At 37.9% G+C, this 26399-nt stretch overlaps 1 protein-coding gene across 1 annotated transcript in view; it reads right to left on the bottom strand.

Moving 5' to 3' along the window:
• LAMA1 (laminin subunit alpha 1) overlaps window positions 1-26399 on the bottom strand; it is a 108431-nt gene that overhangs the window by 33411 nt on the left and 48621 nt on the right. The window contains exons 11-33 of the mRNA XM_075744399.1: window positions 25817-25957; window positions 24647-24820; window positions 22944-23045; window positions 21983-22194; window positions 21022-21133; window positions 20024-20134; window positions 19171-19298; window positions 18481-18567; window positions 18020-18231; window positions 17415-17521; window positions 16240-16420; window positions 14821-14957; window positions 12357-12593; window positions 9844-9987; window positions 9277-9456; window positions 8472-8657; window positions 7475-7602; window positions 6333-6453; window positions 6069-6206; window positions 4243-4364; window positions 3246-3332; window positions 2785-2978; window positions 1657-1799 (exon numbers count right to left, since the gene is read on the bottom strand). Coding sequence (XP_075600514.1) covers window positions 1657-1799; window positions 2785-2978; window positions 3246-3332; window positions 4243-4364; window positions 6069-6206; window positions 6333-6453; window positions 7475-7602; window positions 8472-8657; window positions 9277-9456; window positions 9844-9987; window positions 12357-12593; window positions 14821-14957; window positions 16240-16420; window positions 17415-17521; window positions 18020-18231; window positions 18481-18567; window positions 19171-19298; window positions 20024-20134; window positions 21022-21133; window positions 21983-22194; window positions 22944-23045; window positions 24647-24820; window positions 25817-25957 — 3384 coding nt within the window. The remainder of the gene's footprint in view (window positions 1-1656; window positions 1800-2784; window positions 2979-3245; window positions 3333-4242; window positions 4365-6068; window positions 6207-6332; window positions 6454-7474; window positions 7603-8471; window positions 8658-9276; window positions 9457-9843; window positions 9988-12356; window positions 12594-14820; window positions 14958-16239; window positions 16421-17414; window positions 17522-18019; window positions 18232-18480; window positions 18568-19170; window positions 19299-20023; window positions 20135-21021; window positions 21134-21982; window positions 22195-22943; window positions 23046-24646; window positions 24821-25816; window positions 25958-26399) is intronic.

Below are 26399 nucleotides of genomic sequence, written 5' to 3' on the forward strand. Positions count from 1 at the left end.
ACGCAAAGACGCAATACAGTGCAAGGGAGAATATCTGTAATTCACACAAACAAACTTGGGGATTTTCTGGCTTCCAGCTACAGTTACTTTGGTACAAGGCAAAAAGGAAGGTAATCTTTGATTAGCAAGAAAGAGGGGAATACCTGCTGCCAAACAGAGAAAAGTTACAAGACTACTAATTTACCCTCAAGATTAAGTTGCATAAGAATATTGTGGCCTTACATAAATAGAACTGATATCATACGCAGTTTTATATCACTTTTAACATCCCACTTTCGAGAAAGTGACAGCTTGCTTTTATTTGATTTTAATATAAAAAAATAAATGTATGTACTAAAGGATAAACTTAAATTGCTTTTATTTTTACCTAAGATTTTACTTTGGTTTATAATTAAAGTGCTAAATAAAAGCTACATATTGAATAATGTTCATAGTCCCAGAAGATGATTCTCCTATACAAACACAAAACAATTACAGAAAGCAAGTCAATTGTATCCTTAAAGTATTACAACAATTCTGTGTGTTTATGCCTTATGACATAAAGGAAGGGAAGCATAACTGAAGCTTTATAACTGTTACCAACTAAAGGATAAGAATATCTCTTATGAAGCATAAACATGTAATCAAGTTTGCCTTCAGATATTGTAATTATTAACATTTTGAAGTACATTGATTGGAATTCAGTCTGCCTTACATCTTAAAGAGAAGAAATTTTAATTCAAACTCTTAATTTGCCAAATCCAGCAGCACAAGAAGGCTCACATGATTTTGATTTTGTTGTGATATGGTGGAACACAAAGAAGAAAGCTCTGTTTCTGTCTTAGAGCTTGTCTTGCTTAACTTATTGCTGAGCAGACTCATCAATAAATATGCATATTTTAGTGGTCATGAAGTAGGGAGGATTCTGTTCATCTCTGGCTTTGTGCAGAGACCACATGAACTTACTCCTCAGCAACAATAAACGACCCTCTAGAACCACAAAGTGAGGTGTTTTATGCTTTCTTTAAGGGGGAGTGGAGCTAGAAGGAAAGTTTGCCACAAGCAGCCTGAAAGTTTCCAACACTGAAACATTCTACCTGGCTTTTGTGTCCCGAGATGGAGGACTTCACGCTTGGGAGTGCTACTCAACCAAAAGGAAAGCAAGCTGCTGCATCCCAGGCACCCTGGTTAATGGAGAAGCCAGACCCATTCCTCCCAAGGACTCTAGGGGAACAACTTCGAGATCTGTGCCTTGGCAGCTCTTCAGCAAAGCGACCAAAAAGGGAAAAGACCTGGCCTGAGGTTTCTATTTTACTGCTGAAAATTCTTCCCCTTGCTTTCAGTAGGTCTGGCCAGTCTTAGGGATGCACATAATCCAGGTGAAGCACATAGATATAGCACATTCAATAATCAAAGTGGTGATTGAAAAATATATTCATCCATTTCTTTAAATGCTAGTACAACAAATCAAAAGAAAGTAATACAGGCAGCTAAATAACTTAAGGAATCTTTCTATACCAAACGTAATGGTCTCAATCTGGTATCACTTACACATACACACATTCAAGCCATGAACTTCAGGAAGGCTTCTGTTAACTTACTGGCATATATGAGTGGCTGCAAGTTTTGCTTTAAAGGTCTGACCAAGTATTTCTACTATCTGTGTGTTCATTTTACCTTCAGATGTTTTGTTGTATTCTCCAACTCTGACAATATCCCATAGGGCACGCGGGCAACACCAGTGAGGTTCATCGAAAGTATGGCCTTGTTGAGGTTATCCAAACTGTTTAACAGAACTCCTGTGCAGTTGTCATCACAAGCTAAATAAACCATTTTAAGAGGAGGAAGAAACATTAGTATTTAAAAGAAGCCACCAAATACTGAAATTTATTTTGATATACACAGTATGTGCCTTCACTTTTTGAGTTAAGAGTGATTAAGTTTAGTAATTTTGAGTATACAGATTTGTAGTACCGCCCTTCCCTTCCTGCCCCAAGAGAGGACCTATTCCAAATACACTCTCCTTAGGTTAGCACACATTCAAGCCTTATTGATCCTGTCGGCTATTGAGCTGCTTGCTGTATTATAAGGTTATTGAGCCTATTTAGCTATATTGCTATAAATCCAGGTGATGTCACTCACACTCACCCAAACAGGTTAGGAAGACAGTAAATTCAAGCCTAGAGGTGTAATTCCATTTATTCCTTAGGAGTTTTTTTACTCATAAAAACCAAAATCTGAGTCCTAAATCCCAATTCATTGTAAAAGCAAATTACTGTACTTGCTCTGTCTTTCTGCTATCCACCCTCTAATAATTATTGGTGGAATATGACTAATTATTGGTGGAGAACGCCTGCATACCTGGGATAATTCCAAAGGTATTATTACAGCAACCTTACATCCAAAGGGTCAATGACATAGGAATTCAACATTTTCAAATAAATAAAGATATGCTACAGACAGGAAAAAAGTATTAAAATTATCTTTCCTTAAACTTGGCTGTAACACTAAATAAGCCATTTTAAGGATTAACTGCTTGTCTGATGTTATGATCTTTACTGTAGTTTCCTGTGTTCACATAATGGTTGAGGTTGGAAGGGACCTCTGGAGAATATCTAGTCTGACACCACCCTGACACCACCATCCCCCGCCTCCCGTTTTACAGAGATATTGGGTTTTTTCCTTTCACAGAAAGAATAAGGCCCTGACATCATAAAAACATTCAAGGAATAATCATGTGCACATAAATATCACTGGAATAGACCAAAAACCATTGGGAAAGTAAACTATTTAAAAACCACCTACAGACACACTTGTCTTCCACAAGAAGATGTCTCAGTTCACACTCCTCACAGAGCTGTCCTGTCACACCTTGCTTACAGAGGCACTGACCAGTTGCGTGATCACAATTAACATGAACAGAGCCGCTTGGATTGCACCGACATGGGTGGCAGCTGCCACCAGGAAGCTGAGGGTCACCGTAATAGCCAAGGGAGCACCTACACAGGGAGGAATGGGACACTAAATGAACATCAGGAGATATTCATCATGAAATTAGATGTTATGTTTATCTTTGAGAATCACTGATGGGTTTTTAATTAATGGCTTCTTAACAGTAACAAACAAATCAGTCTTAACTCCTTGAGCACTCATTCATATATTTATTTATGAACACTGAATAATCTATTCTGAGTATAAATATGGCTCATATTAATCAAACTGTTCTTGGGAGTTGGGGATAAATAGGGACATCATGCATAACTCACCTTTCACAGTACTGTCCTTCATATCCTGGGAGACAAGCATCACAGTGGTAATCCCGAACACCTTTCAGGACACAAGTGGGACTAAAACTGGAGGAAGAATAAACAAATACCTGCTAGCACATAAATGGAAGACCATACAAAGACACAGAACACTTTCAGCCACAGGTTAAATATTGTAAACAACAGCATCCTCTGCTCAATCTCATGCAGTGCTCTAGAATTTGTGTTTTAAATTATTTCTTCCTTAAAATTTTGCTTTCCCAATGTGACTCCATTACTGTATCACATGCTAAAGCACCTTACGGCCTTCCTTTTAAAAGATAAAACAATGAAAAATGGATGCTACATGATATGACTATAGTATATATCTAACTGAGACTTGCATGAGAACATCCATGTTGCTAGACTCTTATTCTGAATCAGTTATCTAAAAGCAAACAACAAATACGCTTTTCAAGCTTCTGGAGAAAAACCAGCCTGCACAGCACTTTGAGTTTCAAAATATGAAGTTAACTGTTCCTCCACCAAACAAACAGATGTCTAAATTTCAAACAAAAGAGTACTTGTTCTTCCCCTAGGATTGATCTCATGAAAAGTTCCTGCAGTGACTGGAGATGGCCTGAATCTTTGTAAATACAAAAGCATTGTTTTTCAAATGAAGAAAGAGACCCACATTTGAAACTAAATCATGTCAGAGCAACTAACTCCATTATCTATAAAACTTTCTATGTGGTTGATCTAGTCTTAGAGAAAACATTGACTTATCTATCAGTTAATCTTTTTATTTTAAAACCTCATAGTTATCATGAGCTGTGAACAACTCAGAATGTAAGCTCCGTTTAGTAAAATATGTAGCTTTCAAATGTCTAAAAATTAAGTACATGTAGCGATAACAAACTCCTGCTGTCATAGTGTGGGGGGGAGTAACAGGTGGGACATACAGCACAAGAAATCTGGAATGCTAAAATGTGCATTGGATTTAATAAGTTCTGGTTACCTAACAGGGTTGGCTCTGGGACAGGCACAAAGAGAGCAGTCATTGACAGATCCAATTACTTTCCCGTAGTAGCCTGGGGCACAAGCACCGCAGTAATCACCAACTGTGTTATCTCTGCAGTTCTGATACACAAAAAGGAATTCAGACAGTTTAAAGCAACAACAAACAACAACAGGAACTCTGTCTTTCCCCCAATCACTAAACGTATATACAGTTTCCAACAAACATCTCTAAATGTCACTACCCATTGGTCTGCATTCTCTGAGTGGAGGAACCTTTTAAGCAAAAATAAGCAGATTGCCAGCATATTTTCTCTTATGTGAATGTCCCCTCAGGCACGCTGACCTAATTTCTGTTCTGAATTTCCATTAAGGTTTATGTATTTCTCCTTCTATTAATCCAATTCAGGTCAGGAAATCATAGTACAACGCAAAAACTCCTCGAAAGAAAAAAAAAAAGCAGCAACTGATGGAAAAATTAAACAGGATATCTGGATGAAAAATACATTTCAATGTTTCAGCAAATGCATTTGAATGCTATAAACCAAGGACCATCACACTTAGGATTCACAGACACTATATTTAATTTGTCAACAGTACTGATCATCAGACAGTGTTATTAATATTAAAACACTAAATTGGTATTGTAAACATAATTTAACTGACTAGTCCTCTAAATGAATAAAATTCAATTTCTCTCTTTTTTTTCTTTTCTCCTTTTAATTCATCTTCTTGCAAGTGTGTATATTTTAGAGGTTAGTTGAAGACAGTAACCAGTAGAAATGCAGCCTTCCAATTGTATGGAAGCAGAAGTCAGAGGTGAAGACCACCTCTCTCTCACCTACACCATTAGTAGTCGCACTTAATTACCATTAAGTAGTGTTCTTAACACAAGGGTGACTTGCCACCCCTGCAACAAGAAGCTCAGAGGAAGAATGACTAATATTCACTAGTGTGAAAGACTTGTGTTTTGGCCTTGTAGAAATGAGAACTATAGTTCTTACTCATGAGATACATACTTTAGAACAAACCTGAAAGAATGGTTTACAAAAGCCTGAAGGACTAAGGAAACTCACTTTAAAAACTGACTTCAAGAATGAATTCAGCAGAAGTTGACTTTGAACTAACCAACTCACCATTGGCAAAAAGAAAAGAAAAAGAAAAAGAAAAAACTTTAGGAAAGAATACTGAGCCATACCAGAGAACAGACTTAATGTGCCTTATTTGGTTAGCTGAGAATTTGCTGTCCACAGGGCTGTCAGCCCACAAGAGAGAGGCAATGTGCTAGTCAGATGTGGCCCCTCTTTGCAACCTTTGGGATAAAATGAAAGTGAGCAAATTAACTCAGCTGAGGTGTATCCTTATACTACTTTAGTCTCTGGGAGCTAAAAAAGCCTCACTTAAAGCTGCCCAAAGGATTCTCTTCCTGAGAGACCAAGAATTTTACTTTGACATAGTCTGTGATGTGGTATGGCTTACTGCTTCCTTTACTTCTCTTTCGTGTGACTAAACAGACCTTGGCCAGATCAAGGACAGAAGCTCAAAAAGTCTCACAGAAAAACAAACTGAAATGATACATGAGTTATTTTTAAAGTAAAACTAAAATAATTAATGATTTTGAAGATGTTAGTTCCTGAAAAGCTTGATAATTTTATTGAACAGTCCCTAAGGGAAATACTACTCAGATTTTGCATTTTTCAGAGTTGGGAGGGGTTGTACTTTATACAAATAGTACAGCCATATGCTTCTCCCAGAAACTCCTTCCATAGGTTACTACCATTGTATGTTCAGGTGAATCCAACAGAAAAATGTATAAATTGTACATACCAAGCACTTTCCAGTTTCAGGATCACAGGTTTCACTGTGGTTGTTGCACTGACATGGCACACAAGGTGCTATCAGAGTGTGAAGCTCTTCTACACCAAGTTCTGCATGCTTTCCCCTGTAGTATCCTGGAGCACAGCTCTATTTGCAAGGGGAGTGAAATACAAAATATATATGACTACAGCTATCAACAGTTGCAAACAATTTGAAAAGTCATTTAAGTGACTTTTTTTATTATGTCACAAAAAGGATTCAATGATTCTGTACCTGACAGGACAATCCAGCATAACCAGCAGGACATCTACATTGCTCTATAAGATGAGCTCTACCTCTGCCTAGATGCATTTCTTCAAACTTCATTGCAATTTCCATTGAGATATTTGCAATTCTACAAGATATATGCAGAAGACAACGTGAATATCTGGAGAAGTCCTAGCACCAAAACTGAGATCCAAACATTTTTATACTTCAAGGTCAGGGCTACCACACATAACTTCCCATGATCTCCTTTTCCTTATACAAATATCTGAAGAAAATCTGAAGGTTCTGTACAAACAAATCAGAAGTACTTCAAAGTAATATACATTGATTCCCATTGGTTTGCAAAACCTGACAACCCCACCATGCAAGAGTATGTAATTCTGCCTCAGAAACACTAGACAGAAATACATCTGGTTTGTCCCACAGATTTTTGGACAGAGCTGAAAAAAAAAATATCTGAGGACCTTTGAATCAAAAATGATCCCAAATCTGGAGGTGGAACCATACTTCTTCACAGCTGTGAAAATGTATAGATATTAGGTTTTCATCGGATGCATCTCCGCTTGTCTTGTTAGTTTCCAAACTAACAGATGCAAGAACGATATCCCATCTCCTCCTTCCCATTAGTAACCTAGTTCTGTTCAAAATGGCAGCAAAATGCTACCATTCTGAGGTGCAAATATTTTATTACCACTGCCCAGAGTGCAGAAAGCTACAGGAGAGACCTAGATTGGTACAAACACAAGAGCTATGGGGACTGTGAGTTTCAATTGGGAAAAAAAAAATTCAAAATCCATAATAACATAATTCAATATCCACAAAAATAAGTTGGGAAAAATAATTTAGAAAACATCTAACTGCATCACCCATCCTGCAGAACACTGCATCCACGTGTGCTTCTTTATGGGGTTTTCTGCCAAAGTAAGCAGCAGAGACATTTAATGTTTCACAGAAAGAATTACGAGTGATTCTGCTGCCATTGAAGGTCATGTTTTATTATCAGAGGAAGAACAAAAGTCATAAATAGGAAACTGGAAATTTCTCTAATTTGAGTTAAGTCTTTACTGTATAGCTCTGTTAGGTCTATTTCTAGGTAAAATCATAGTAAATGCAACATAACAAATAAATGCAATCAGAGACTGATTTACCTGCTTTGCTGTAATCCTTGGCCATAAGCTGCCTTGATAAGGATGTATTCAACATTGCTTAGCACAGACATGAAGTCAGAACGTAAGACAGGCTCATCAGACACAGAGTTAAAATACTTCCAAGAATCCTAGAGGAAACGTAACACATTATTAAACCATGACTGTCCAAGCTCACTTCAAGGTAATGCTCTGTTGCTCCTTATGTGTTCTTTTAGAAATGCAGTCACGGTGATTATGTCTAAACTCTAGGTCCCAGAAAATCCAAAATCTTGCTCCATGTTAGAACAAGACATGGTTTTATATCATTTCTCCTCTCCTTTCCTTCCCTGCACTCAACTTCCACAACCAGTTTCTACAGAAAAGCAGTCCAGACCTGCATGGCACAGCTTTTTCTGGCTAGATCTGGAGAACCCGGAGAGCCAAAAGACCAGGACTTCACAGGACTCATTTTATGTGCAGTTAGAAACAGCTGCTGTAACTGGGTCTTGCCTCCTGTCAAGAAGAGAGACTAAACCTCACCTCAGTCCCAGTAAAGAGAGGGTCTCAGAGACCAAAAGCGGTCATCATTATCTCCTCTGAAATTGTCCAGTTGGGCACTACTGCAACTTACTGCTCCTGCTAGGCTAAGATTTACATCCCCTGGGCTGTGAGTTTTGTAGCCTGTAACATACAGGCTACAAAATTAAGAGGTTGCCTGAGAGTGACAATACCTGTCATTTATCACTGAAAGCAGAGCCTGTGTTTGGAAAACTTCCCACAGCAACACCTTCAGCACTTCCGAAAGAGGAAGCAATGTCAAAATGTTATTTGCTGCTATAGCATGATATCCCCAGCCATTTTTTCCCCTAAAATAGATGCATTTTAATTCAAGTGTTATTTGCTCAGCCTATTTGAAATCAGATATGCATTTTTCAGAGTATTTAATTAAATATATAGAGCTTTTCCGTAAAAGCTTATAGAAGAAAGAAAATATTTCTACTCCAATGTTTTGGCTTACCTCCTTCAGTTCTACTTCCTTGTCAGTTCTGACTCCATTTTCTGGAGAAGGGATGTCTACATAGATGACCAACTTGCTGGTGTGACCTCCTTTCATTAAAATCTGTGGCTCAAAATTTGAGGTTCCAAAGCCATCCAAAGCATAAAAAGCAACAGTATATCTCAGCTTCCCTCCATAGGCCATGAGCTGTTTGGATAAAAAAATATTACTTTTATTATTTATTCCAAGGTTAGAGCTAGTAGCTGAAAACATTTTAACATCATTGACAGACTTGAAAACTGTCAGTTCTTTGAAGAATTGGGAATAAAACATGAAAATTGACTTAAACTTACAGTTTTTGCACCAAGGTTAAATGTGTATTTCTAAAAAGCTGTCACAGTTTCTTCTTTTAGGCCCTTTCAAGGCATGCACTCAATTTTCACTTAATTCTTAAGCAACAGAGATTCCATGATTATACACTGAATCTAGTGTCAAGGTCGAAAACTCTTTCCAGTTTCTAAAGTAAAATTGAATACATCACATCCTTCCCCGCTATACAATCTCTGAAGAGTAACATAGTAATTAAATATGGGTGTTACCAATTTACAGGGTCAAGAAAAATCTCATTAGGAAAGGGTAATGTAAACATATTTTTTGTGCTTGCTATAAATAAGTTCAGTCACTGAATGTTTGTAATATTATGACTTACAAGAATAGAACTAATGCAGCAAAATCTTAACAAGATAAAGTGACTATTATACAATACAGGACTATTAGACAATAAAGGAATTAGCTAGAAAGCATTCTAATTATTTAATGATCTGACCTGGTCTCCCTGAAACTGCTCTGGTAACCTCCAGTAAAATGTTTCTGTGTTTAAGTGTTTTCTGACTATAGCAGCATCAAGCAAAACATCAGGAAATTGGGAAAATACTCCTTCCACTGTTCCAGTCAGGTTACTTTGAGCTACTACACGCAGAATGGACTGATCTGGAGTTAAGGTTATCTGCAATACAAAGAGGAAAAGACTCATTCAACAAAAATACTCTGTCTCAGTGTTAATATACTGTTAACAGTTTTAGCCGCTTTGAGACAGTCAATAGTCCATCTTAGAGTAATAAATGCCCAAACCAAAAAATTGGGAAACATCTTTGTTTTGGGTTTTTTTAAAAAGAAGAGTGATAAACAAGGTTTTAGAAATAAGACTATGACCACTTATCATTTGCTTTTTTTTTTTTTTTTTTTTGTTCTGCCACATGTCACTGCCTCCACAAGTTAGCCAATTACATTCAGCCTGGTTCATGAAACGTACACAACCTTAGGCACACCAGTGCAGTGCCTAACATGAGGCTAACACCAAATTATGTCTGTATATTTATGTCACTTGACTTACAGGAATTCTCACATGATCTTCTAGTTCCGAACAAAACGTGGACATCCCGAAACAGAAGCACGGTGTACAACCTAGTGCATTGTTAGCATACAGAGCAAAAGTTCCAGGTTTACACTCACTGCATTGTAGACCAAATACATTTTCCTGGAGGAAATAAAAAAAAACATAACAGCACACTCATGTTACTATTGCTACCTGAATGAACGATGATTCTCTTTGGAATAAAAAGTAGTTGCTAGGTAAACTACATAACAGGAAGTCAATTATTGTATCTATTTTACTATGCAGTACTTTTTGATAATAATAAAAAAAATACAGAACATTCAAGCTAAAGTCATGTATTTGAATTTCTATCAAAAATTAGCAACTATACATTTCCATTTAAGACAGAAAAAATCTCTGCCCCTCCAGCTGGAAAATGGGCTCTCAAAGCCAAAGAATTTGCTCAGTATGAACACGAATCAGGGACATATTTTCAAGTGTCTGTTTTTGCATTCACTTCTCAACTGGTAACTATAACTTGAAGAAACACCCAAAACTACAGTCAGTGCCCATTGGCACCTTTAACCAGATTGGAGAGAGAGCTATGAAGGCATACATTTATTGCCTTGAAGTTCTTTTCCATCACTCAGTCTTTCAAGAACAAATTCCCATCTTTTCAGAAAAATCTTTACTACTAAATATCTGTATTTAATGTTTCCTTTTTTTACACAAGAATGTCAATTTAGACTTCACTATTAGCAATATACGTGAGTTATTCTTGAGCACTGCCTTTGGTTATAGCATAGGAAAGAAATTTGAACTTGCAACATAACCACATTTTTAAAAATGTTGAGATTCTCCATTTTGCTTTTATCGATTTCTTTTTATCATTATCATTTGGATTTTCAAAAGAGCATGCTACATCATCTGAATCAATGTGCTGTTCCCAAACTGAATAAAACCACGTGTGTATGAGCAGAAAAAAACTTCTCTGTATTTCATTTTTTCCATTTGTATAATGAGGATAAGAATATAATAGCTTTTTCACTGGAGTTTTGTAACATCTAATTAGTTTTTTAAAATGCTTTCACATCTAGGATGGAAAAAGCCGTTGAAGTGCTGTGTATCTATCTCTACATAGAGAATGAAGTAATTAATTGCCAAAACAGCATGTAGGGAATTCATGCTTTTAAGTTAAGAAAAAAACAACCTTTTTATCAGAGATTGTCTACTCGGAAACTTCAAGATTATATCAATTAATGTGTCCTGCACTCTGAAGTTCAACTCCTGCTGCAAAGTGTTCCTAGACTCTATGAAGAAATTGTTTTCTCTGGCTTGAGGTAGAAATATTTTCTCTGTATTGCTCATTGCATCAGAATATTTTTATCTATTACATCTGGTTCTTCTCCAATTTTCTACGTGTACTCAGAAAAATATTAAATAGCAACTAAGAAATAATGCTATGAGTTATAAACAATTATTACTGAAACTATTTGCAAGGCAAAATGCAACTGTAGGAAAAAAGCAAGAGAGATAAATAAAACATATAAAAGTTGTACCATTAAAAATGGTTCATACAGCATTGTTCTTGGTATCAGAAAGCATTTACATCATACAGAGAAATATAGTGACACTGAAGTTGCTAGCACCATTCTCATATATTTATCAAGATTTACTAAATTTTGTCCCAGAACTCATGGCCAGTGCTTTGTCCTATTCAAAAGGAGGCAGACAGAAATCTAGGAGCAAAAGAAAAAGCAAGACAAATGCATCCTCATTCATTTCTACCTCACAATACTAATCCATGAAAAAGAGGACTACAAGAATGATGTGGTTACAGAAATTCACTTAATAGAGAATAAAAACATGGATCTTATGTTGAATAAATATAATCTATTTGAGTTTAGGACTGCAGTAAGACCATAGTCATGAAATATGCCATATCCTGTACAGGACAGGAAAATGACTGGCATCTTTCTAATCAGTAGCTGTTTTGCAAACTTAGCAAGGATTCAGCATCAGTCAGCTAGAAATTACTTTTTATGATTAGGCATACAATGTGTCTTGATCCTGACTTCTTATCACACACCCACATCAAATTCCATTAATTCCATCTAAAAGAGAACTACAGTACTGTGCCACAATAATTTTATGACCACAAACTGGAAATCAAAATACCTGGCTACACAAAACAAAACAAAGGGAGTTAAGAGAGACTAACTGTCTAGTGTTGTCACAGGAATTTCTGAGAACAAAATAACAATGCCATGTTGGTAACGTTGCTATCTCTTCTGCCTACAGCTGTGTTGCAAAGTGGAGAACCTCATCTGGCAGTTTTTAACACAGCTGACTAATAACAAGACCTGTTTAATGCTGGCACAGAAAATCCTCTAGGGGTGATTTAGGAGTACAAAGAAGAGATGCAGATTGCCTTTTGAAGTCCTTTCAGCCCTACACCTTCCCTGACTTTTATATAATAAATGATCAGAAAACCACAATGCTGTTCTAAAAGTATCTGAATACTTCAGTACCTTGCAGGTACAGATGCCAGTTTCTTCTTCACAACCACAAAGTCCTTTAGTGTCATCACACATCTCCGCTTTGGTTCCACTCAAGTCACAATCACAGGCGACACAGTCTGGGTAGTCCCTGTAGCCTAATGCACACCTGGAACAGTCTTGTCCTCCAAATTCAACTTTGCACTGGCATTGACCCGTCAATACATCGCACTGGAGATTGGTTGAACCAGTGTCACTACAGTTGCAAGCCTTAGATGAAAAGAAGAAATGTTCGTAAATAGCACATGTTTAAAACCAATTTTGTTACAACAGAAACAGCACAGTAAATTTAGAGTGGCCCTTAAAACTCAATGTTTGCCAACAACTACTATACAATAATAAAAGGGAAGAACTTCCACATAGAAATGGGGTTGTTTTGTTTCTATCCTTCATTATGGACCTGTTATTACAAAGATGCAAAGTGGACGTACTTCATTTGACATTCTTTTTTGAAGCAGAGTGGATCTAATCTTCAGTCTTAATTTCATATTTGTGGTTACTTAACAAGTCCAGTTTTGCTCTGTGGTTATTTCTAACAGTGTGGGCAAAGAGTACATTTCAGCTATCATTACTTGACTGTGAGTCTTTTCCCTGAGTCTTCCTTCCTCATCATGTCCCTTTGAGATGAAAAGCCCTACCTTGTAAAGGACTCTACACAAAGACCCACAAAATCTATTAGCATCACTATGTATCCTTTAGCATTCTTCACCAGTTTACTGCCCACCATCAGTACTCTTTGTATTAAGCAGTCTTTACTCTAGGAGCAAGCACTAGGTACTACACTGCCTAGTCTAATACACTTTATGACCAAGCAAGCTGGCAACTTTGGCTCCCAGATACCACTAAAGTTCTACAGCTCTGAATGTCAAAACCTATTTTAAGAATCATAATAATAGAAATAATTTATGTGTACTTCAATCTATCCATATGTGATAAAGATTAAATAAGGACTCTAAGGTACAATCAACTGTGCTGCAGCACACTTGAAAAGGGTTGCAAGCAAAACATGACTACAGCTCTGCTCCATCACTGCACCCAGAAATGCATGCTGAATACCAAGAAAACTGCAAGAAATGGAGCCAGATGAAGTATCCTGCTAATGCAGTTTGTGTCGCAAAAAAACCCAAACCATTTGGGTTTCTGAGAGCATGTCCCCCATTTCATCTATGTAGAGAGCACGCAAGAGCCTTTCCAGGGTTTGCCAGCAGACATCACACCAAATCTCCACCTGCCACAGCTGACTATTCAGCACAGGGGAACCCCTGTTGGGACTGTGACCTGCCAATCACAGTATTGTTTGTTGCATCAAGAAAGTAACTAAAATACCTTGGAGTAATTCATGTTAATTACTGTGACGCTGTAACCAAAAGGAATGCTAAGCAACTTAGCAAAAGTGAGCAGTTACATATTTAATTAAACGTGATCGTTGGCAAGTGCTGTGGAATCACCCTATGAAAGGAATGCTTCAAGGGAAATTCACAGGGACCAGCACATTGCATTTGCAGATCATTAGGTAAGAATGACAGTAGCTGGTAGCTGACAAAGCAGTAGTTTAAAGACTGGCTGCCAAGTAAGTTTCTATAAATCACTAAGATAGTAAACACTGAAGAGGTATCATTGGACTATTTTATCATCCTTACTCTAAAAAATTAAAGGGAGAAAAAAGAAAACAATTTGGCTGATACTTGTATTTGTCAAGTACTTACTGCATATAATGACAGATCTTGTCAAGTTGATTATATTTGTGGTTTCTCCAGTGAAATTATCCATTACATTCATGTAATTCTGAGGCTTTTTAAAATCTCATCATTTATAAAATAAAGATAGCCCCAATGCCATATCTGTCAGAAATTTACTGCATGAACATAATTGTGTAAATGTTTGCTACTCCTTGGATCTGCACTGAGTTGGCATTTTACTGCTTAATCAAAAATATTAAGCTGAGATAATGGGAGTTACCATTTTACCATTCATGAAACATTAACTACCTTACACCATTTTAATTTTAAATATTCTGAAAAAAAAGCAGGCAGTGACTTTCAAGATAAGCTAGATTTCATTGTTCTTTAAACCATACCATCACTCCTTGATTAGCACAGAAACAATGTTCCTTGCTGTCAATTGTGCTATTAATCTGTTTTAGTATCGCTATATAAGCAATTAAAAGTTAGAATCCACACTTCAGAATTTTAATATGACCTATGCAACTATCCAGAATAGACACTCTGATCAGTATTTTCAAAGACAGCTTTCTTAAAAGGTTCCACAATATACACTTTACAGTCTGATTTTTTTTTTTTTTTAATGGGAGCATGTTGCATTAACACTTTGAGACAGAGAATAAAGATTGAGGTTCTCAAAACAAGAGTCCAATTCTGACATTAGTATAAGGCGAATTGCTTTTAACAGCCATGGCTTTTTGGCCAGCCTACCATACCTTGCAGCCAAGTTTAGGAGATAGTCCCCAGTGATTTTCTTCACAGAGTTCACATTTTGGTCCCTGAGTGTGAGGCGGACAAATGCATTGGCCAGAATCAGCATTACAGTTGTTCTGAGTATGAGCACAGTCACAGGCTGCAAGAGAAATAGGACTGAATGATTATCTTTATCCACAGAGAAGAAACTCCAAGACCACTGATACTCTTGCTTTTCTTAATTATGCAGTACAGCTTATCCATTCCACTAAGAACTCCTTGCCATCCCTAACGACCGAGAAACAAATTACGAGCACAGTGACATGTCATCTTTTTATTGAAAGCCCACTACCATTTCTTGACATAACCTGTTTGGTCATTTAAAAAGCAGTGCTGCATTTCCACAGGGGAATCAAACACAGTTATTGTGGAGGAGAGTAAATTTGTAGGAAAAAAATCTATTTTACAGGGCACAAAGCTCATCAGGAGATAGGATAATGTTCTCAAGCAGGTGAAAGGATTAATCTCAGGAATTAGTACTTTTCAAGAACTGCTTAGTGAATAATAGGGGTGTATAACTATTTTTGTAATAACTGCTGCAGAAGCACTTGTCTATTTAAGAAATGCAATACTATTCTTGCTAAAAAGCAGTTCAGAAAACTGGTTTTATTAATTGTTTTAATAATATTTACAAAATTTTCAAGACTGAAATGGTTAAAGGTACCTAAGGGATCTCTGATTCTTAGTAAAGACACAGTATATATGTTCCAAAACATAATCCTATCACATAATCTCACTGCAGATTTCATATTACTATTCATATTCAGATTTGAGGCATGAAAAAAATGTTTCTGCCAGGTTGGAGAAAAGGTAGGCATTCCTTTAGCTATACTGTGTTGAAAAGGGCATCTTAATAACATGATAAATTAGGTCTTTTGATGGCATGTTCTCCATTTGGATTAAGATTTTCCTCTGTATCATGACTAAAAATTGTACACATTCAGGTGGTGATGGGAAAATAGAGTCAATGACATCTTTTCAAAGTATAAAAATTTATTTTTAAAAATTAAATGAAAAAACAAGGTAAAAATCTGTAAAAGTAGCTCTTAACTTTTACAATTGCAGAAGAAAAGAAATTTCTATTCTTTCTGAAGGACTGAAGTGTTTTGTAAGAACAGAGACAAAGGAGCTATTGAGGATGTAATATTTCTCTCATGCAACCTTTACGAGTTGTTACTTCACAGTCACCACCTTTTACAAGGAACCACACAATAAGCAAAGAAATGTTTTGTTCCCTAGTTTAATCAAAGTATTGGGAGACCATTCCACAGATTTTTCCATATAGTCATCAAAACAACTGACCTTTGCCAGAGTTTAACATAAAATATATTGCTGAAAGAAATTCCAGACAAAGCCTGAAAGGATCATGGATTAGAGCTTACGTGTGCAGCCACCATCCTGGAACGTATGAAAGCCATGAGCACAGCGATCACACTTTTCTCCAGCCACTCCTGGTACACACTGACACTGTCCCTGATGATCGCAGTCCTCGGAGACTGAGCCAAATTGACTGCAGTTGCAGGGAATGCAGCCAAGCCCAGTAAGCAGGCCATAATAACCATTCTGTTGGACAGGAAGTAAATACATTTGAGCTGTATTTCATAAACTTTTGAAAACAATAGAATGCACACTCTTATTTTCTCTTGTTTACTTTCCCTGCTTTCTGGCCAGCATGAATATTGGCCAGCACTGTGTGACTGCTGTAGGAAGACTCCCTGGCTTTATCTCTTTACTGTTCCCAGCTATATGCAAAAGTATGCATTTGGGTGAAAAAGCAAACACTGAAATGGTCTCATGGTCCTTTAATCTCATTAGTGAGACTTTATGTTTTAAAGTCTGAGGTTATTTTAATTTAAAGGCTTGCATGAGGTGAGGGTGGGCTGTGCTGATCAGGCACAAGATTTTTGTGAATGTGAATGAAGACCAGACCAGAGCAGGTCCATGACCTATGGTACATGCAGATTGAAAGGCATTCACAGCTGGGCTGGCACAAAGGCAGAAACTAGGCACACATTTCCTGCTCTGGTCTCTGAGGCAGTTCTACACTTAGCAAAGGCTGGAAACTGCTGTTTTGTATCACCACTGAATATCTACTTGTTCTTATAACAGGCCTGTCTTTTAGCTGATCCCTTTTTGGTGTTCAGCCATGATGTATGTATTATCACCAACTGCATTCTTCAGATATTCCCACTCAGACTTTGTTTTGCAGAAGCACAGTGCTAAGATCTCTTCAGGTCTGTTACCAGTGTTCGGTTTGTTTTTTTGGTAAGCCAACATGACTGCACGCTGCCAGTCAGCACAGCACTAACCCTACAGCCCTATTCAGAAGGATGCTGAGTCAACTACATAGCTTTGCATCTGCAAAGAGCACAGGGAGAGCAATTTGCAAAAGCCTGTGCAGACAGAGACCTTTGGTCTCTGCTCCAGCAACAGGTCCCCGTGTCCCCTGAATGTAGTTGCTATTCTCTGTATCTGTTCTAATCAATATCTATAGATAAACAGGAAGACCAAGATACAAGAAAATGCAGATATTAGGAACAGGCAAATATTTGCTTACCAAGCACTTATCACATCTTTCTCCGATCACATTTGATTTGCAGTGACAGAAGCCTGTCTCATGATGACAAGTACTCAAAAGGGAACCATTTGCGTGGCACTCACAGGCTTACATTTAGACAAAAAGAAACCAAATAAAAAATATTAATGTGTATATATATATGCATCCTTTATTACACAGAATTCTAAATTTGGTATAAATGTGTATTTCACCTGTTTATATCCAAAAGATGTTAATACTCTCCAGTAATACCTGTACTACACATTTGGGCTAAAATAGCAAAAACACCCCTCTGAAAAGATACATTGGGGAAGTTTGTTTCTTCCAGCCCTACATGTAACATTCAGAAGTAGGAAATGTCTACAGCAGGTCACTGAAGAAACAGTATTCAGCAAGCCATTAAGTTTCAGGAATATGAAGTGTCAAACCCCAGCATAATCCATTCCTTCCTCAGGCTAACCTAATCCCATTGTTTTCAACCTGCACTTGCCAACTCACAACTTGAAGGTTAACTCAGCAAAGGTGCATATCTCCTTATCCATTCTGCTACATGCACACCACATTTTTGTGGTCTTTAAATTTTAAGAGTAATAATAATAGCTTACCACGACAGCTTTTCTCAGTCACTGCATCTCCATAATACCCATCAGCACACTTTTCACAGTGGTGACCTGCTGTGTTCCCCAGACATTTCAGGCATTGTCCTGTGAAGGCATCACAGTGGCCATCTTCCTGTGGGTTTACATTGCCATTGCATTGACAAGGAGTGCAGGATTGTCCAGGCACAAGTGGATTTCCATAGTAACCATTAGCACACCTGCACCAAAGATTAAAAACTTTATCAGCTGGAATGCAATCATGTCAAACACTCTCCCCACCCAAGGGAGTATTTCCTATTAAATTTTTATCTAAGGTGTCTCTGTATTACAAGCAAAGACAAAACGGGAAGGAAAATTTTATTAGGAATGTTCTGTACATGTGGTATGAACACTTCAAGGCAGGTAGGATGATGAACAGTTAGTGATGACAACGATATAGATATTTTACCCAAAGCTAGTGTACATACCTTTCACACTGAGAACCAGCATAGCCTGGAAGACATTTGTCACAGACAATTCCACCTCCTTCACTCAGCTGGCAGGTAGGACTGAAACTATCAACAATGTTTATGGCAGTCAGTATCAATACACAGAATCACAAGACTTCAACAAACATTCAATATCCACCCTTCAAGTCCATGCACCCATCTATATAACCCATGTAATTGCAAATTTTCTAGATTAACATCAATGCTTTAAAAATTACAAAATGTCAAAGTTATCATTTTCAAAAACTTCTTGAGGTTTTTTCTTTTAAAAGAAAGGAAGATTTTAAAACTTCCTAAAAACCTAGCCCTCTTTCTAGCAAATCTGTCTAATTTCTGTAGTGAGTTATCTTTTTCACATGCAACACTTCCATCCTTCTGTTGTTTTCTGAAATGACATGAAAGATAACGGTGATTTTGCTGCCAAGTTCAAGGATAGGTCTAAGTATTACTTTTATCCTTCATGTACAAATTGCACTAGTTCATTCAGCCTGTCTTAGATTAGTCTGTATGTTTGCCTACCTGGAAAAACAATGTTTCTATGAGACACACTGAAACAGAGAGAGACAAAAAAAGTCCTTCTCTCTCTTTCAGATTTCATGACTTTTTTTCTTCATTTCACTTTATGATTTTGCTGAAGATGCAAAAGAAAATCTCACATAAGCAACTTACTTGTTTGCAGCAGAACTCAGAGGACATGCGCAGGGCTGGCAGTCCTCAGAAGTTCCTCGGGATGGACTTCCATAGAAGCCAGGCAAGCATTGATCACAGAAAGGTCCTGTTGTGTTGTGTTGGCAAGCCTGTGAGACATGGAAAAAATCTTTTCATGTTTATTCTTGATGGTTTCTCAGCCCCTGAGGGATCACCGCAGGAGTCTGCATGCAGTATAACATTCAATGAGACAGCCATAAAGAAAAGAGTAGAACCTTGAAAATAAGTGGTTTTTTCCCTGAGTTATATCAACAAATCCTAATTGTTTCTTTCCTACATTTTAGAATATACTTTACAGCATGAAACCAACTACATCACTTATACACAAACTTAATATTTTGCACATTGCACACATTTGCAGTAACAAACTTTGTTGTATTTCTGTGACCTTTAAATTTCAGAAGAGATCTGAAAGCTAAATTCTCTCTTCAGAAGGTAATGTGTAGTTTCCACTGATGTCAGTCATAGAAGATGCACATATATCTTCACCCAAAACACTCCTTAATTGTGTTCCTTTTGGGAAAGGTTTTATTGTCACCTGCAGCTAGCAAAGTTAAGATTTTTATTAGCCAGTATATGGTGACATTTTTATTTTAGTGCTGATTACTCTCCACTTGAAATGATAAACTGAAACAAACCCTTTATTGGACAACACTTTAATGGAGTCCCCTGAACATATTCTGAAGTAAACAATGAAAAGCAAGAAAAATAAACACTTGGTACCCATAGCTTGAAATTTACATACACCGTAAACTTGTCTCTCCTAATTCCTAAATAGATGCTTAAAACGGAAACACTTTGAAGGATGACTTACAAAGCAAACACCATGAATATCACACTCAGTTGCATGCCCATTGCATTTGCAGGGTTGACAAATACCTCCAAAGAGTATTCCATCCACACGGTAGTACCCAGGGAGACAGGACTGAAAAGAAATGAGGGGAAAAAAGCAGTAGCATTATTATGTGTGTTAAAAGTACACATCAAAACATTTTCAAAGAGCCCACTTCTGACCACCCACCATCTGACTTATTCACATTGTGGTAACTGAATGTTCTTTCAACTCTATTGATGTCACTGCAGCTCTTTTCTGGTGGTTGTTTTTTTACTTGCACTGGATAAAGGGGATAAGAATTAACACCATGAAACTTTGATTCAGCCCTTTGTTCCCTGGAGGCACATAAGTTTTGTGCAGTTGAATATGTGAAGTTCTTTATTATGGGACAATAAAAAACAGATGTTCTACCTCCTCTGCAGAATCATTAATGATGCTATGGCACAAGGCTTCATACTGAAATTATTTGTCAAAAGAATTGTCGCTATTCTGCAGATGGTTCTCTGCCTCCCTAATCGTCTATTCACAGATAAGACACCACTTTGTGGAACACCTTTGACCCTTGCGGGATCTTCCAAAGGCTAGCCTTCCTCCCAGCTAAGATTCCTTATTGTCTCCATAAGCCTAATGACATAAACCAGAAATAATTCAGATCCAGGAGAAGTGCTATTAATGAGTAAGGTAAGCTCAAAACAGCTTCACAGAGCTTTTACAGCTCCTCCCTCCACAACACTTATGTTCTAAATTGTAGCATCATTTTTTAGTGCCACCAAACAGAATTCAAGAAATAAGTTTAAAATCCCATTTAGTGTATCTGGAAGAAAATATCTACACCATTGTGTACAGTACAGTAGACAGCATTTAACCACACAACATATATTTTTATAGCAGTATAATTAAAAGCAGCCTGTCTTTAAAACCTAGATCCTTTCAGATAGCAGATAATTTTGCACGCATAAAACACTGTAAGAGGTTACCTCACAGGATATTCCTGTGTAACCTTGAGGACATTCACAGAATTCCACATCTGGTGCTGAAGAAAGATCTATAACGTTTGCACTTGCAGTATCCAGGGTCACAGAGTCCAGCCTAGGATCAAGCATGAAAACATCACGTCATTTGTTTCCCCAAACTTGATTCTGAACAGGAAAGTTTGCTTCCAGGGGAGTAACACTGCTGAGTGCTGCTCCCTGGCAGTGACAGCTGAGGAACAGGCACAATTTTTTTATCACTGCATTTGCAATTCTGGGAGTAGATGTGCCCTCCTCCTGTTATCATTATTGTTACTACCATTGTCTGTTTTCCTGTGGAGAGGTTTAAACAAAACTTTTCCCCTCAGTCATGCTATTAGAGGCTTATCGGTGTACTTTATTCCTGTACATCGGAGAACAGGTAAAACAAGAGATCTGTTAGGACTGATGCAGATACTGCTAACGCTGATTTGAGACTATGGAACGACCATTAATCCATTTCAGCCCAATTTTCCTATTAAGCACTCCCTTAGAGATGAGTGTCAGTAACTTCCACAAACAGACATTAAAAGAAATTGCAACCAGCGTCTTTACTGGCAGGTTTTCAGTAGTCAGTGATGGATTAACTTGCCACATACCAAAATAAGCATATTGTTGAGAGTTTCAGAGGTATTTCCCTCTAACAAAGCTGCCATTGTAATAAGGCTTTTATGCAGTATTCCTTTAAAGCAGAAAACAATGTTTCTGCTATCAGATATCTTTAAAACAACCAAATGCCCTTTTCCACACATTCTACATGAATGTATGTGGGGGACAAGACCAGTCTTGAGAAAATTCCATAAAAAATGGGGTTTTTCTACAAATCATTAACATAAAACTTTAGGAATACTGCCACTATGAATGGTGTTTCATATGCACAAAAATAATAGAAGCATATAGATTAACTTGAATATTTTCTCTTCTTCACCTGTACGCAGCTTTTTTGGCTATGTTGTAGTTGGCTCTGATCAGAAGATGGGTCACATTTACCAGAACGGTCATCAACCTTTCCCGGTCTATAGCTTTTTTTGTATTGAAGTCTATGAAATTCTCTGATACAATTCTCACTGCATTAGAGTACTCCTCATACGGCTGTAATGACAAGCCCGCTGCTCTTGTACTCAAAATCTGCCCATTACCCTGAAATTGAAAGACAGAGAAAACATTTTCCATATTTACATGTAATTTTTATTTAGCAATTACATTTAATGTCATTTATACCCCCAGATAACACAGAAAAGAGGCAATCAGACTAGATTTCTTGCACTAGAAAAAAAGAAAGAAAAAGGTCTGCATTTTCCATGGCTTCAGAAAGGCTACAATCCCACTCTCTTTTGGTTCAGAGACTTCAGAAATGTTTAATTTTCTTTTGGAAAAAGAACTGAATTAAATTTCAAAAATCAAACTCCTCTATAAAACAGAATCTCTTTTCTCCTTTGTTCTATTGCTAAGTATGTTTTACAAAATCATGGGGTTTTCCAGAGGTCCCTGGATTCAATATACAGCCTTTTTAGCTGCAACATAAATCTAGAAAACTAAGCAATCAGCAAGAACACTCATCTATTTCATAAATATAAGTCCTTCCAGCTTATTGTAGTTTCTTTTGTAAATAGAGCTTTGTACATTTGGTAATGAATACTTCACCTGCTAACACAAAGCTTAAAATTTAAGTATTTATCATGTAAAACTAGTATTGTATGCCTACAGTTTTGGAGAAATGGATCAGAAAAAGCAGAGAAATTAGTAGTAACAAAATCTTGGCAGTGACTTTTCAGAAGGGATTTAAAATTGCCAAAACTACTACTATATAAATATTATTTTCCTTTTTTTAACCCCTGCATAGGTTCCTAATAATGTCTGAATAGTAACAAGCTGAAAAAAAAATCCACCTGAATGATGACATCCACACTAGATACTATATCACTGTCCACACTCTCCATTGGAATGTCATAAGATACCGTATACTTCAAGTTTCCACCAAAAGCTGTGAGCTGAAATAACAAAAAGCAAAGTCTTAACAACATGATAACCTCCAGCCAATACAAAGTGACATGGGACAGTACAACATCCAAATTATAGGAGTACATGGGCTTACAAATACCACTTTCCAGGGAAAATTTAACATGCCTTGTCTATCAGCACAGGAACAAGTGCTGGCTTGTTGCTGTGCAGGTGGGGAAAGCTAGCTGAAGGCTCTACAGATGACTCGGATAAGTGCCCTCATTCAGTGAAATACCTACAGGACTTTCAACAAACAGCAGAGGTTTACACTACTGTCCTAGCTAAGGGGCACAGCATGATCGAGTTAGTCACATTCCATATTCCACCCTTCAGGCTCCTTAGCTTCACAAGTGCTGCTGACTACTTCAAAGTAAGTTAAAGAGTAGTACCAACAGCTAGACCTGTATTAAATGGCTAAGAGATCAGAACTTGAGTGAATGTTGCCCTGTGCAAAACTACTCCTTAATGTTACACTTCTGAGACGTGTGTTCATTTACTGTGTCACCATACTAAGCAACAGGGCTGCACAGGCAAAGAGACTGGATCAAAAATAATTCAGCAAGTGAGGTTGCAAGGTCCCCTCTACTCAGCACTGGTGAGGCCACAGCTGGGGTTCTGAGTCCAGTTCTGGGCTTCCCAGTACAAGAGAGAGATGGACACCCTGAAAACAGCCCAGCAAAGGGCCACTAAGATGATTAAGAGCCTGGAGAATCTTTCATACGAGGAAAGACAGAGTACTGGGACTGTTCAGCCTAGAGAAGGCTCAGGGGGATCTCATAAATAGATGTAAATACCTGAAAGGAAGGTGGATAGAGGATGGAGCCAGGCTCCTTCCAGTGGTGCCCAGCAACAGGATCAGAGGCAATGGGCACAAACTGAAATACAGGAGGTTCCCTCTGAACATCAGTAAACACTTCTTTACTGCAAAAGGGTGATCAAGCACTGGCAGATTGCCCAGGGAGGTTGTGGAGTCTCCATCCTTGGAGATACTCAGAAGCAGCTCTCTGGACACGGTGCTGGGCAACTGGCTCTAAGTGGCCCTACCTCAACAGGGAGGTTGGGCAAGATGACCTCCAGGGGTCCCTTCCAATCTCAACTATTCTGCAATGACGTTGCAAAAAAATGGGAGTCCCAGAGCTTTAGGTAATAACCAGGGCAAAAGTTAACGACTAGCTGGTTAGCAACTAATAAATGCAAAATGGGAGATAACCAAGAGGAAGGTAAGAGGAATTTAATGGTCCTATCTACTGTATTGGACAAGATGTGACGAGTGTAAGCTTTGGGACAGGAGCCAAGAGTATGGGGAATATGAGCATATAAGTTAGTAACAGTCAAGAGAAAAAAGAGAGATTGTGTCAAAGATAGCCAGAGAAGGAAGTGGGGAGATGAGTAAGTGCAAAGAGCAAGAAGAGGGTACTGGAAATGTCTGGCCAGGAACACTACGATTTGAAGAGCAGAGATAGATCGATAATTCTGGTAATATTGGGGTGCATGTATAATTTTTAGTTACAGAAACTATATAGACAGAGCAATAGGGTATGATTAAAATAGAGAAACTATGAAGGAGTTTTGACTTTAGCTGAGAACTTACTTTATTTCCTAGATATGGTTCAGGTGCTGACCAGTAATAAGTATGTTTTAGTACTTTCACAACCTCCGTGTTGTTAATACTTATTTGACGGGGTCCATCAAATTGGCTTTGCTGAGGTTGCACGCTCCTTGCATTATACAGATCAGTAACAAGCCATCCAGTCATGTCTGATATCTGCAAGAATGAATAGCAATATTAATAGTCAGGCTTTGTGCCACTGAGAAAGCAGTCACTAAACTTAACCCGTCCCCAGATACTCACTCAAACTGATGGATCTGTAACACTTTCATTAACCCAGTCTGACACCTGACACACACAAATATGCCACTCAGACTAGGATTGTTTCTACCTCTCTATTAGACAGGAACAGAAATACGAGTGTGATTTTCATCCTCCCAATCAAATTAGCATTATACCTATGTAAACTGCCTGAGATAGAATTACAGAACTCCAAGGGCTTTGAGGTCTATCGTCCCCATTTATAGATAGGGCTGAGCTGGAGGACAGTTAAATCCAGAGTCCCAGTGGTCCCAGTGGAGGGAGCAAGATGAGAGAACTTTGTTCTTCTCATTAAAAAAGTTTGATACAAGCATCTTAGAATTTCCATCAATTTGATGTGTTTTCCTCTCTTTTTATTGGCACACAAAACAGGGGACTAAAGCATGACTACCTCTGCAAAGATATGGGAGGAATTTGGTGGAAAAATAGTGTCCCCAAAGCCCTCTAACTCAATAAATGTCTATTCAGAAGACAGCGATATTTATCATCACTCTGTTTTCTAAGAAAGAGTATTGGAAACATTGCCAGAGGTCGCTCTAGCCTTGCCCAATAGGTATGAGAGCAAGGAAACAGGTTCGGGTTCATCTCTTCAATCTGCAAAGAAACTTTAACAGCACAAGGTCAGAAAAAATTGCATTATTCCAGTGCATTATTGCAGCCTCCACTACCCAATGCTTCTGGTAATACTGCAAGCCAGTGGGGCCAAAGCCTGCACTGGGATGACACGTTGACTACCTCAGAGCTGCAGAATAACACTAAAAATCCATTTCTCTGTAAGGAGACACATGCCAGAATTTGGAGTTAACTTGAGTGCATGTCAAAGAGAAATATAGTACATTTTGCAGCTGCCCGAGGAAAGAATATTAGGTCATGGACATAACATATAAATACCTGACTGATGGGCCATGTTAGGCTGTCACACACATCAGAAACCCCAAAGCAGAAACACTCTGTGCAGCCCTGGGGATTTCTTTCTTGCAAATTGTAGAATCCTGGTTTACAGAGATCACAGTTTTCACCTTCTACATTTTCCTGTCAACGGCATATAACATTTGTTTCGCATCAGCATTATTATGGTAACAAATACAGTGGATTAGGTGGGATTTAGGCATAACAGCGTTCAGAAGGTTATAAAAGAAAACAGATTTCAGCACAGCAGGATTATTGAACAAGACTCAAAGCTTAAAACTAAAACTGATTGAAAAAATTCATCAGAATTTGCCAGTTCATCAAAATCTAAACATGCCCTGGCAAGGGCTCTATTGCAGTGAAATTTCAGCACACAGGCAGGGTTTGAAAAGCTTCTGCCAGCTTGCCAATCTACTTCTCTCGAAGCTTGAATTTGTAGATTGCTCTGGAGAAAAGTTCCCATGTTTACTGAGTCTGGATAGTCTACGTACAGCATAGCTCACCTTTAAGACCAAGCTCCTGGAGCTACCACAGCCAGCTTCAAAACAACAGTTCTTCAACCATC

This window comes from Balearica regulorum, chromosome 2 (assembly GCF_011004875.1).
Source record: "Balearica regulorum gibbericeps isolate bBalReg1 chromosome 2, bBalReg1.pri, whole genome shotgun sequence".
NCBI classification, from domain to species: domain Eukaryota; kingdom Metazoa; phylum Chordata; class Aves; order Gruiformes; family Gruidae; genus Balearica; species Balearica regulorum.